At 41.1% G+C, this 14,240-nt stretch overlaps 1 protein-coding gene across 3 annotated transcripts; it reads right to left on the bottom strand.

Moving 5' to 3' along the window:
* Positions 1–210: 210 nt before the first annotated feature.
* LOC110978058 (WD repeat-containing protein 37-like) lies at positions 211–11,872 on the bottom strand. Of its 3 annotated transcripts, none has more exons than XM_022232722.2 (13): positions 11,727–11,872; positions 10,408–10,648; positions 9,950–10,069; positions 9,456–9,514; positions 8,195–8,327; positions 7,964–8,080; positions 7,380–7,456; positions 6,959–7,019; positions 5,064–5,243; positions 4,537–4,678; positions 4,095–4,229; positions 3,568–3,682; positions 211–3,361 (listed from the first exon to the last, which is right to left on the bottom strand). In XM_022232722.2, exons 2-13 carry the CDS (start codon positions 10,613–10,615, stop codon positions 3,242–3,244), a joined length of 1,467 nt encoding a protein of 488 aa, XP_022088414.1. In that variant the 5' UTR covers positions 10,616–10,648; positions 11,727–11,872; the 3' UTR covers positions 211–3,241. The 3 variants fall into 3 exon arrangements, with proteins under 3 accessions (XP_022088414.1, XP_086995883.1, XP_022088413.1); XM_087139757.1 differs by having other exon boundaries at positions 6,959–7,016; XM_022232721.2 differs by having other exon boundaries at positions 10,408–10,638; positions 11,727–11,870.
* Between the last annotated feature and the right edge of the window lie 2,368 nt (positions 11,873–14,240).

Below are 14,240 nucleotides of genomic sequence, written 5' to 3'. Positions count from 1 at the left end.
GTCAAGAGTGTTTTAGTTTGTCATTACTGTATTTGTAGTCATTTTTTCTCAGAGAATATTGTATCAGGGCATTAACCAAAAGTATGGTTAAATTTTGAAAAAGAAAACTTCCAATTTAATATCTAATTCACGTATACCCACTATGTATGAATTCTACAAAGAAGATTGACTGGTTTGAGACAATATTCAAATAGGCGGAAACTTCTTAGCTCTAGTTTGTCCAAGTATCTTTAATACAAACAACAATTATCAAAGCAGCTGAAACAGCATATTTTCGCATTAGCGTTGAGGTGACAGAGCTATTCTAACATCAAATCCTGTATAGTGTATTAAAGGCCACAAAATAAGTTCTTTTAAATGTGCACTCAGCAGTTAAATCTAAATAGACAGATTTTTTTTGCATACCTTCATTATAGATTAATTTATTCACCGTATATACAGTAATAAAGTTTTTCACTATGTACACCAAAGAAATTCTGACTGGTTTTGAGAAAACCTGGCCAAGGTTGGAATTGGAAAATCGAATAGAAAAAAGACCTCATTTAAATGAAAACCTCATTTGTAACAAATTGCAAGCCTTTTGATTTTGAAAAAGACTTCATGTGTTCATGCAGTTGAAACAAAAAAGGGGGGGGGAATCATTTCACTTACAATGTGGAATCTTTTTCAATCTAAATTTTTTGCTCACACTTTCTTTGGATGTTCCTTTACATTTTGTGACTCAGCCCTGGCCCAAAAAGTCCTCTAAATACTTAAGGATGTCTTACCCGAACCTCTCCACCTGTTCACTACAGTTCTACACAATGTACATGAAACAAATAGAGATTTTTAATGAAACTGTTCTGAGATACGAATGTGCTTGGAGAAAACAGGCAATCAAATGGTCCACAAAAATGGTTCTCTCATATTAAAAAAAATCTCAAAATATGAGATACCAGGCCTGACGTTTCGATCCTAGCAGAACCTTTCTCAAAAAAGACAAAGTACCTCTATGTGGGGGAGGGATAGTACCTCCAACCTTGCTCAGAACTAACAGAATAGCCAATTTACTGGACGTATATCTGCACAGGGTATTCAGGGTTTTTTTCTTCAATTCCTGCACCCCTGGCCTGGTTTCTCAGTCCCCATCACGGTAAGTGCTTTACATTTTTGGTGTCAAATATTTCAAATACGTTGCTGTAGGTGGAAGAATATTTTAAGATCACAATGCTGCAAATGATTTGCTTAATGTACAATTCATTTTAATAACTCGGAAAGATACCTTCAACCCCATTAACAGGAAATGCCAAATGAAAAAGGAAAGACTACATTTTGGGCTTCTGTATGTGTTTTTCTGCACAATAAATTCAAATCGATTACAACATGAAAGTCATTATTTCTCCTTGGCTTGCAACAAAAGCAACAGAAAAATAAAAATATTCTTATTCCAAGCCACTGGTGTATAATACACATACATGTTCATATGTATTTGACAGAGAGTGCTCGATAAACAATAAAAATTACCATTCTTTCCTTCAATTTAAGAAAAGTTGGCCTTCCTGAGCTACAGGACTTCAAAAATGTACTTTGCCTTTTTCCTTCATCTCGTTCCACTTGTACACGTAGATCTAAACTTTTTGTCTTATTCTAATGTTACCAGATTTTCTGCACGAATTCTGCACACTAAGAATACACATGCACCATAACCATGCTTATTCCAGCAAGATTTCATGAAATGAAACTTGCATCTTATTGGGTTTATAGGGCTGCCTTTTAAATGTGTAGACAGAGTTGCTATTAAAATAATTCTTTTGAGTGACCAACCTCAGCGGACTGTCTAACATTACGCAACAGTATACATCAACAGGACATTCTTGAAGTCATACTCTTCATAATGGGATTTGCCAACTTTGAAAAAGACACTGAGGCAAGAACAGGTTTTATTCACTCTCTACGGAAGTCGGTTGCATATGCTTCTAACCCCAATCCCATAACCCTTGGATGGCATGATATTTGATGAATGTGAAGCAATTCATATCGTCGCTTGGTAGTTCTCATTACCGGGCCGCCAAGGCAGTGATGGTATCTTTGAAAGGCCTATTTACGATGACCTCACACTTTGTTCACACGTGCACTTTCCAACAGAGCCAGTGGGGGCTCACGGTCCACTGAGCACTGCAGGAAAGCACATACATAAACAACATGTGGCATCATCAGTACAGAGGTCGATTATTCTCATCCTAAAGTTTACTTGACGAGAATTCCTTTCATAAATAAAAAAAAACAGCAAGGGGTTCTTTGCATGAGCATTTCAGAAAATTCTCAGTGCTGAACTGTGATTCGTGTCGTAACAATTTTGCCAGGTTTTTCAAAGTTGGTCATCGGATATTAGGAATATTGCTTGGAAGCACTTGCTTCCTCTGTTTTGTATTGAAATACATGTATATTGTGCGGGTTAACTTTTCAACTTAAAACAGTAAAGCACATACAAGCTGCACTAGGCAAAACAGAATACATGTACACACTCACTTTGGAAATGGTAAAAGTCAACAGCAGACTAAAATTTGTAAGGAAACCACAATCCCAACATTTTTCCCACCCAATAAAAACCTGAAATGCAGATGTCCTTCCATGATCATTCAATACATATATCCAACACAATACATCTCCATACAATGGCATTACTCTTTCACTGAATGGCAAAAGGTTTGGGCACAATACACATTAATTTCAAGCTTTTGCTCATCTCCAGAACATAAGCTTTGTATTACCACTTGCACCTGACCACTTTAGACTGCTGATCAACAACCTGACTATCTATGCTGCTTCCTCATAGGACAATCAAAGTTATAAGATGTGAAGTGATTCGTCATTTATGCTGATTCTAATTACTTAGATGGCTAATTGAAACCTCATCTATTCAAGCTTCTTCCTCATTGGACAATCAAAGCTACAAGATGTGAACTAATTTACTGAAGGGTCTTTTTGCTAATTGGCCAAATGGTGAATTTTTCAACAACCTGTGCAAATGGACCTGCATAGCCGGTCAACACTACTCGGTTATTGGTCAGTATTACTTGCTATAACAACCTTTCCCACTAATAATTGGTTGATCACATTTAGGATCTACATTTTTCTTTGGTCAATCACCATTCAAGCTACACCAACAAATTTCCCGTCCAACAACCACCAAGCAAACTGTAGGCTTGACAGATCATGAGTTCACTGGACAATGTCTTCTGATTGGACACCTTCCAAGTTATTAAGAGGCAAGAATACCGACCTTCCATCCAATGACCTGTCGGTCGAAGCCACAACTAAAGAGATTGCAGGAGGCTGCTTCATCATTCCAAGCAGTGCAGCAGACCATACGATGGTGTCCCTAGGTGAAAATAAAGGCCGCAAAATTTAGCAGCAACAGTTTGAAAAGTAGTCAAGATATACAAATGTTATATCGCCACAGACGCTGTGCTGAACATGTCCCTGTCCAAATATCCTGAATTCAACATACATTCATTCTCTGCATGTCTTCCACATGCCTGTTACATGTTTGTTACATCTTTCACAAGGTGTTTTGTTCTTTCTCACCTGTCTGTTGTTTCGTGGCATCCGGGCCAGGCGCACGCCATTCAGGTCATACAGACGGATATGTCTGTTATCGTGTGGAATGGCAATCACGTTGTTGGTTGCGGAGACGGAAAGCCTGCATGCACATAGAATGTAAGATGGATCTACGGTAATTTACGACACAAGATTGTGAGGACACCTAACAACCCATCCTGAGCCAAGCATTCATACTGGACGCTTTTTGTTGGACCTCCACCAAGGTTCCCACAGAAATCGGAAAACAAAATTCTATGACTTTTCCACAACTCTCCACGACTAAAATGACAATTTCTATGACATTTACTGCAATGTTGCAAAAGTGTTTGATGTTAATATGAACTAGAAGACTGCCATAGCCACTTCTACAGATTGACAACGATATCTGGCCTGTAAATTTATCATCAATCTATTATCACGTCAAAAGCGGCCCGTCAAAAAACCCCTTGCATGATCTTGATTTCCACAACGTTTTCTTTAATTCGGATGTGGCCAATTTTCCATTTCCTCACCTGTTGATCCCTGCATCCGATCGGATCATAGCGATGGGCGTTCTCATGTTTTTCAGATCCCAGACTTTGGCCGATCGGTCATCTGAGCCGCTTACGACTTTGTCGCCTGATGCAAATGCTGCCGATGTAACAGCACTTCAAATGAGACAAAAAAGATGGGGAAAATTGTAGACAATTTAGTTCATAAGATGAGTGGAGTTTGTTGTTTTTTTCACAAAGTTCTGCAACATTTCAATGACATATGTACATCCACATGGTCTAACACTGATGCTACACTGGCAACCATTGGGAATGAGAATTTCCAAACTGTTCCTTGGTCTTCATACTATTTGGAACACACCAAATGTACCCTGAACTCCATACCATTTGGTCCATACCAAATTTATTCTAGACTTCACAATATGCCAAAGGGCCCCTATTTTCTTGAGGGGGCGGGGCTTACTCAGTATGTCCCTGGAAGACGTTGACAGAATGAATGCTGGGATCCCTGAAGTCCCACAGTCTAAACGTGGTGTCAGCGGAGGAGGTCACCACCAGCTTCTGGGACGGAGATGCACAGCAGTGGGTCAATTCTTGGTCATGGCCTAATGGACATCAACAAAATGATCTGCTTCAATTTTTCAATTGAACATCCGGGGCTGGTAAGGTACCGGTACGTCTCTGAATCTTTCTGGGGAAGATTTTTTTTAAGCCAATATTCTTTTTCAGGGTTTTTCAGGTGGCCAAGTTTAAGAAAAAATTCTTTGTCATTCCTGGTATCTGAGTTTGTAGGATATCAACATGATTTGGATTATAATTAATAATATTATTTATTCGACCAAAACAAAATAACAAGCTCTGTCATGTACTTATCCCTACAACGACACACAGCAACTGAATCATTTCAAGAGGAAATCCTCCCTTCAAATACACAACAGCGCCCTCGATTGCTCATGCACAGAGTGGAACGTGCAAAGGAATGCAACGCACCTGTGAGGGTGTGTACTATAGCACCGGTGTCCACGTCGTACAGGTTGGCTGTCCTGTCCCACGATGCTGTCACCAGCTGCTTGCCGCCAGCCAGCCAATCGGCCGAGATGATCGCCCCCGAGTGGCCCTCCAGCTGCGCCTGCGGCGACTTCACGTAGACAATGTTTTCATTCTCAACACCTTCAAGGACAAAAGAAAGCAGGTAAATCCATTCTTACTATTAATTAACAAGTTCTGATCCATTACAACCAGAAATATGTATCTCCATTCTCCCTATTTAAATTTTCTGCTAATCATTATCTTTACATATCCAGGTACACACTCAGTGCAGATCAAGAAGTTAGGCAGTTTATGTAAAAAAGAATAGCAATTTTCAATTGGCATTTAACAATTTCTGAATGACAAGACAACATTTTGATCATTCTGAATGGGGGCTCTTTAACTAAGAGTACAAAAGGCACACGACTGGGCACAAAAAAAATTCCCAACTGGGAAGATGGATCGAGAGAGGGCGCTATTTTCTCAGCAACAGAGGTTCCATTGGTCGGAACTGAAGTTTGCTGGTTCACAAATGACTAGGAAATGCAACTGTTACAGTCACATCACTACCAATGAAATGAATACACCCGACCAATGTGACTCTTTTCAACTGATGAGGGGGCACTTCCGTTCAAGGCAGATAGGTGCATCCAATATAGAGTAACATGAAAATCACTGGCTGGTAGCTGCAGTCTTTTTCCCATAGAAGTGTGCTACCAGTAGCCGCAGGTAAGTAAAGGCCACATCCTGCTTGGCATGAAAGCTGACACCAACGCAAAAATTGTGACACCTGATCAAATATCCATGCTGGAAATTTGCAAAAGTGGAACACATTTCAGCTCAAATAAATTTCACTGCAAATGTTTTGCGACATCAAATTCGCTCTGTTTTCACATTTCCATTTGCCTTAACCACTTGCCAACGGGGTTTCCCGTACTCGACACTTATTCTTTATACGTGTGGCCGGGGTCTCCGAAATCGGACAAAGGGAACTAGGCCTTGTAACAAAAGACTGTGCTCGTAACAAAAGACCAGGCTGCTGGGCATTACCAACATTTTTTCGCTATCAATAGTGGAGATAATCCAGCCTTGTTTTAACCCTAACACTCCTCAGTCTTCCAACAGGTGAAGGATTGAGGAGTGTTAGGGTTAAAACAGTATACCACGGTTTGGGGGATTCAGAGTGAGCGGATTACCACCAGGGACAAAAGCGCTCCATTGAAAAGAGGTGAGCAGCGCATTGTGCTAGTTTCCTGAACAAAAAAAAAAATTATGTAACACTGCAAAATCTGGGCTCTTTTTACAAGGTGGCAGGCCTGGCTGAAATACTCTAGCGTCAATAGATGTTGTCTATCAGATTAGAGTAGAAACCAGACAGTCCTTCATGTCGGTGTAAGCGTCCAGTAAATGAAGATAGGAATTTTTAAAGAATTTGGAAAACAGAATGAAATGATAATTATCCCGCCCCAGCATCATCAACATTGATAACTGCCACCGGCACGGAGTGGTTTTAGCTTGATTTCATTCAGATGCAGCTTTTCAGTGGCTGCAACCATCCTGTAGTCCTGTACAAAGAATGGGGGGGGGAACTACTAAGTTTACAATACTGTGGTCTTTGCTCTACTTGGATCACATGGAATAGGATATGTGTAAACACCAATAGGGTTGGAAGGTGCCCGCATTGAAACTGTGTCCTTGGAAACTACAGCAAGTAGACAAACTAAGTTATTGTAAATAAAACTAAGTTACTACGGAATAAAACATGCAGACTCTACTGAGAATGTAAGGTCAAACAAGAAAAGTAAAAGAAGACAACAAACTGGGAAGGTTTGCTGATGTTTCCATCTAATACTTACCATCAGGTTCCTCTTTATCAGATCCATCAACATCATCACCTGAAGATGGGCATGATTTCTGCTGAGACGGAAACCCCAAATAAAGACAAAGCTTAAAATCATGTCACTTTGTTTACAATATGAAATCTTTTTGGCAGATACAACTACATTGATGTGCCAAAGTCCTCCCTCAACTTTGACTAAGTCGCTTGAATGCCCTTGCCGCCATAGGCTTGCTGCCGACAGAAAATGCTGGCAGCTTGTGCACATTCAAATGAAAATCTATTGCACATATTAAGTCCCAAATTATTGTGCACACGGCATCTCCCACTGTAATAATTGGCCACTGCTCAATTGTATCCATTCACGCTGTCGAAATAACAAAGCACCTATCCATCGGCCACTTTATGCTGGAATGCTACCACTATAGGAATGAACTTACACTGACATCGGAAGCCGGAGTGGGCTGGGGTAATGTCACAGTGGACTTCCAAACATGGGCTGTGCAGTCACCTGAACCTGTGAGAATGACAGTGTGGAGTACCAACTGAATTCCATTCATCCGAGATACAAAATGGCACTACACACTGCTTCAATACTGGCTTGAATGACATGTAAAATAAATAAGGGGACGACACTGTGCTAGAATGATTGCAACCGTGGTTTTTAACTAGCTTTGGGTCTGGTCACTGATAATGCCATTAGTTGAAGGTAAAGCCTGTCGTCAGAGATTAAACCCCACACTACTCTTAAACACTGTGTCCAGAACTGTTCCCGCGTACTGTTATCCTCATTCATAAAAACCTTGTTGGTCTAAAAGTCATAAAACAAGTCAAGCATTTTTGAACTGCCTTGCTTTCTCCACCCAGGGAAGGGTCTGTTGACCACCACGAGTGATCAAAATTTCCCAGTTAGTTCATGAATGTCAAATTATGGTTAGAATAGCATTCAACTTTTGCCAAAGATCTTGGGAAAGGTTTTGTTGGGTAGAAAAACCACCATTAAGTGGTATTTTAAAAAACATACTTGTAAGGACCAGTGACTCTGTAGGGTGGAACCGAATGGAGTTAACAGATCCAAGATGGCCGACATATTCAAGGGCGCATGCTCCTGTCTCAATGCACCACAGTCTTGCTGTTCGATCTGTAACAAACAACACCGACCATGTAATGGCACAATCTCAATCAAGCTGAAATACACCACTATAAATCTGGCACTCTGTGAGACATTCAAACAGAGTTCTGAATAAATACATACCTGCACAGGCTGTTCCAAGCAATGGTGTCTCCCCTCTGGACAGGCTGACCTCCCAAACACCATCGCGATGACCCCTGAAGTGACGCACCAGCTGACAGCCTGAGGTGCTCGCTCCTTTGAAGCTGAATACATTCTGTTTGTAGTAACACCAATTCACCAAATTTATAAAACAGCTCTGCTTTCAGTGACAAGCATAAAAAGGCTGAATAAGGTAAGGAATAAAAAAAAAGACTAGATTCACTTGTTACAACTCTCATTTCACAGGAAATTGACAACAGGCTGGATATTAAGTCTATTTGTACTTCATCCATAATGCCAAACTAAAGAGGTTTTCCAAATATTGTCTGTCTTCCACTTCATCTTGAGCTCTACGAGCAGTTTTGAGCATTTGCTGTTAAAATGTAATAAAGAGCTCCAAACCTTGGCCTCATACTAGATGACTTGATTTTTTGGTGGTGGACGATGGCCCTGTGTTAAGCATGTGGGTCTCAACTCTAGGGACCACATGTAAGTTAACAAAATTGTGGCTTGAGACCAACGATGGAGATGAAAACCCAGATTTGAAAAACCCAGCAGCACTGACCGAGTGATCAAGCTAGCCTAACATTGGTAGTCTCCAAAGCAGCCTCCATCTCTGTTCAAAAGTTATGAAACCCTTGTATACGTGCCCGGTACATAGGAATCATGTGTCACGTACAAACAAGTACATCACTTGCATTGTTTTGGAGGGACTATTTGATGGGGTAAACGTCCCGTATTCTAGAGGGCATGTTTGGATCAAATCTCAGTCATTTTTTCTAAGTTTGATGAGAAATAGAGATAGGGCCGAAAGCAACCCTGCTCCTCTCCACCCGCCTGCATTATCGCAATGAAAGATTTTCTTATATGAACTGGTCATTTTGCTAGGGTGGCACAATAATAAAGGAACAGGGTGAGATACTGAACAAAGGTCTCCTTCAAATCAAGTTCTTTCACAATTAGCATCTCCCCTGTACAAATCACTGACAATTATGTTAATTATGCACTCCTTGGCCCCCAAACTCAGGAAGTGCTCAGTTGACACTAACTGTTCAGCAAATGCCAAGCTAAAATCTACTAGAAACCAGTCACAAAAATACAAATAATACATGACATTTTGGTCAGTTACCTACTCTTAATAGTAAGCAAGTTTTATATTATTTTTGTTTTTTTTTGCTTGGTAAAATTCTGTGCTAAGCTGGTGGTGTAAGCCGATAGTCATCTGTATCATTTGGGGACCTACCTTGCCTGTGGTTGGCTTGTGCTTGGGCTTCAGAATCAGACTGGACAACTGACTGGATGCTGCAATTCAAGAATAGCGCAGACACAAAAATCTACCCATAAAGGGTTTCTTCAAGGTACAAATGCGAGTATTTACCAAGCAGACTTAAATCTAATGAGACCCCGTTACTTTGGGGGCATCACATCATTATGAGAGTCCTTAGACCATAGTATAATTTTGCTGTAAGAAAAAAAGCGACATATTGCCCAGTGCTTGGGTAAATTTCTAGGGGGTGCACCCATTTTCTCGAACACTGAAAGCTGATGAACTGGGACTTTTACAAAAGGTGTGTACATTTCAAAATATCAAATTGGAGGCACCAAAGGGTGGTATGGACCTTCAAAAGGCGGCCTAATTTTGCCTATTGTTTGATAGCATTTGATAATACGGACATTTTTGGCCAAAGTTCTTTAGCTCAAAAGCTGCCTCTGATGAACATCATAAATTGAGCAAACCTCTGCTCTTGACACTTGCACGAGTACCCCCATCCATGCCATCAGCTCCTTCAACTACTGGAACTTTGCCACTCTGCAGAACCTCCAGCTTTTCTGTCAATGTTTCCACTTTGTCCTGCACTGCAGATAAAAGTATTAATGGGTGAATGCTTATAAGACATTTATGAAAATGTCAGCCGGCATCAAATTCAACCTAAATAACATTCATAAACAGCGTTTGGACATAAACAAGGAATCTGTTTCAGCATCTCATAACCTGCTTTTCTATTTAGAATTCTTTTCCAATAAAACCTTTAAAAAGCCTTTCCCTTTTCCCTTGTCCAAAAAGCTACTAGGTGATTTGTACTGGTGGTCACAGGTACCCAGTTCCATAAGTTAGACCCCATTCTAGACATCATCGTATGGGTACCACGGTCCCCCAGTTCTGATGCACAGACACAGAAATCTCTCAGTCTTACACTGAAGGTTCTCAGCATACAGCCCCTCAAATTCATGCTCTATTTGCCCAAACAGCTTGAAGAGGCGGGCCCGGTAGACCTGGGGGAGGATGCTGTCCCCTGCGTCCGAGCCTCTCTGTCTGGCAGCGGCCTCACTGTCCCGCATGCTGCGTCGGATGGACAAACGCTGCTTGCTGGCCTTCTTGAGGTTAGTCTGGTCGGTCGGCATTGCTGGGCATCACTCTCAAACACCTGAGGAGAACTTGAAATATTAGAATTTTTAACAAGGTTGAAGTGTGGGCGAGAGTGTTGTCTAAAAACCCTTTGGACGTCCTGGAGGCCATGCAAATGTTTAAACAGCGACTTCAAACACGCCTAATCTGCCGTTCAAAGATCTTTCACATGACACTATTTGAATAAAGTGCTTCAATGAGGCACATTCCAAGGTACAAAAAATGTAATATTGCATACATCGCAACTAAACAGATCTGGACTCCTCAAAAAAAATGATTGTGCATTGTTCTCTTCAATCCCTGACACACCTTACTAATTTTAATATGTTCAATTATTAATGCCACAAATAATCATCCAAATGATGATCTCTCCCAGCTTCTCCCTTCTCTCACTAGAAAGAAGGTAAATGTAGTTTCCAAGTGATTGCAGAACACCTCACCACTTGAAATCACTTGCATGACTGGCTACATGGGTATGAGGTTGAAATCACCACGAGAACAGTGTGACATTTAAAGTTAACCTCTACGCCGACCGGCTATGAGGTGGATCATGCAGGGTGGCAGGGTATTCTGAGCTGTTAATCTGCACAAATTTATTGCACTCCATCCGGAGTCGATGTGCCTTTGAATGAAATCCATCCGTAGGATTATCAAGTCAGGAGAGACTAGGCCTACATTAAATCTTAACTTTAACTTAACTTACATGTAACTTTATTTCTACTCAAAGCAAGGGCAGGCATTTGTGAAAAAACTTACAAGAGTCAAGATTGCGTTTAACTGTGCCTAAACCATGTAGACAGAAATGCATGGCCATGACGACACATGTAGCAAGCTAATTTAGGCACGATAGGACAGCTTTCTTCACGTTTGCGAGCTACAGTGCCTCATGCACTTTTGAGGAATCCTTGGGAACCTTGGTGTCAACTGTCATTACCAACAGGGCCTAGGCCTACCAGAAATAATTGATGAATATAGGCCAATCTGATATTATTAAAAAATGGAGGAAGGAATTCGCGCTTCGCTTCCGTCCAAATATAGGCCTATTGCTGTCATGATCATCCATTTTACAAAAAGCACAATGATAGTGAAAGAAAGCTCTGTACTTACAAGAAGTACGTAGGCCTAATACAGGTAGTTTACAAACAAGAAATTACAACAATTTCTACTGTAAACCCCGCAAGAGATCGACAGCACCGCTGATAAAAAAAACATTGGGCAAGCTTGTCTTGATCCCATATACCAGTCTGATAATTTCCCCCCATATGAGAACGGTACCAGACTGTATTTCAACCCCTTTCCTCGTCATGATACCAGGCGTCGTTGACATTACTGGCAATTTACGTAGTGCGTGTAGTGTTCAAGTTCAAGTGGATGGGCACCTGACTGCGATCAATTTTGTAAACACAAGTGCACAAGTGGATCTGCCTCGGGCATGTCGGGTATGACTATGACGTGTTATGTAAATGAAGATTAATGGTATGACTTTAAAATGGTTTGGAGGGTAAAAAAAGGAAAGCGATTCAATATTTCAAATACTAAATCATTTTTGGGGTCATAAAGCCTAGTTTGCATCCGTCTACATGTATGTCAATAAATTCGGTGATGTTGATGGTGACCAGTGGGGCATGCGGGGAGGGACATCGAAGGAGTAAGCCCCAGGCGCGCCATAGCCGGGGGAGTAGCTAGGTTACAGAGATTGCCCACTTGTTAGCTTGAGATGTCTTATTTCAAATCTTGCATAATTGGAATTTTCCAACGTCTAAACAAAAAATAAAAACCAGATAAGTGCACAGCGAGTGAGTACCCGTGTATAAAGACAGAGGCGCCTACCAGTTTTTAGGTATTTATTATTTTTTTCGGGGGCCGGGGTGAAGAAAAGTCCAAGGTTGCGGCCCCCCCCCCGCAGAAAGCACGGCTTGCCTCTGTGGTTCTTGGCGGTGGAAAAAAAATCACAGACAGGAAACAAATGAATAAAAACACATACGACACAAACTATATTTCTATTTTAGCATACACTATATTTTCTATTTTCTGCATGTGGTTATGACTTACATTTTAGAATTTCAATGAAAAATAATTAGGATATCAGTTGCCGAGGAGTGATAGGGAAATTGATAGGTGCTCTTCAGTGCATTATGCGTCTATGCCGTGCGTGGAGCTTGCATAGTGATGGGTCTCAGTAAAATAAGTGAAAATCTTTAGTGGCAAGGGAATCGCGTGAAATATGACGTCACCATGCGTCTCATAAGCTCCCGCTCTTTCCGGGCCCTTTATATGGGTACAGTCTACTTATTCAAGTGAGAAATTTTTTTCAAGCTCATTAGTATTAAAAGTGCGCCCCGGTATCTTTTGTAAAAGGAGATTGTTTGGCCCCCAAAATAATGAGATTGTGTAAATCGTTGTCAGGATCAACTCCCTGGGTCTCTGGGCTTTCATGCAGAATGCTAAAAAATACGGTCATAAAATACCCTAAGTGCCCAAGAAAAAGTTGAGGGTTGCCAGTTGGAAAATGGCTGCAATCAGATTTCGGACAAATCACTTTTCGGGAGGTGATTTTGTTTTGTGGAAATAATTAAAAGACTAATTGGTAAACCCACCAAAAATAAAAGAAACTGAAAGGTTTTGGGACCAGACAATAATTTAATTTCAGAAATCTCAGGGATTTCAGTATGCATGTTATTGGGCTGTGAACAGTGCTAAAGTTACACTGCTTTCAAAGGGGCTTTGAATTAGTGGACTGCCTGTACCCCAATAGAGGGATTTCACATTAACTCCATCTGCGCATATCCGCATCGAAACCGAGGCTCTCTAGCTCTGTGTTGAACTTAATCGCACGCCCGCGGAATCGACACAGCACGTGCTGCATCCGGTTCGTAAGTGTGGGCGCCACTTCAGTTTAAACCACGCCCACTGCACAAGATACACGACCATCGCAGGTACGGTACGTTAGTTCGCGGTAAATTGCTGTTATTTTTTCTTTTGATTTTACGTGTTGAGTCAAATGAAAGACTCTTCCGCAAAAAGTTGAAGCCTGGAAAGTCTTAATCAAACATACCTTTACGTATTTTGTGTCTTGACTCCTTACTTTCCATCGTCTGATCGTATTAAGCTAACACATACAGCCTCGTTTTCGAACGCGGAAATGCGCAGATTGACGCTAAAAGCGTCGTATTGAGATCCTTTATTACTCGTACGCTTAGAGCGTTTTCGAAACGAGTCGGTTCGCTTTAGACTTCGGTTTCGCTGTTTCCAGTCGGAGCTTGAACACGTGGTTTCCAACGCTGCTTCAGAATGGCTGGACGAAATGTGTCCAAAACGGGCCTCCATGGCTATGGCTAGGTCTATTGTGTCTACGCCTATTTCCAATGGAGTGTGAAGACCTAGACCTAGCTCTAGACAACAGATTCGAATGCTGCCAGTTTTGTCTGAGGGTCAGATTTTGCACACCATGCATAGCTCAACAGTGTGTGTATATGTACATGTACACATACATGTATACACGAACATGTACATGTACATTATACATTTTAATTAAAATGTACAGTACTGTGCATGTGCATGTACATGTATATGTACGTAGCTGGAGGAGAATGTGCTGCAGCCGCTAGCGAGCTACTGGCT

This window comes from Acanthaster planci, linkage group LG08 (assembly GCF_054643075.1).
Source record: "Acanthaster planci isolate LZ-2023a linkage group LG08, COTS_SCS, whole genome shotgun sequence".
Classification (NCBI taxonomy): domain Eukaryota; kingdom Metazoa; phylum Echinodermata; class Asteroidea; order Valvatida; family Acanthasteridae; genus Acanthaster; species Acanthaster planci.
Note: the sequence above shows the minus strand (reverse complement) of the source record. Positions and strands in the feature narration are given on the sequence as shown.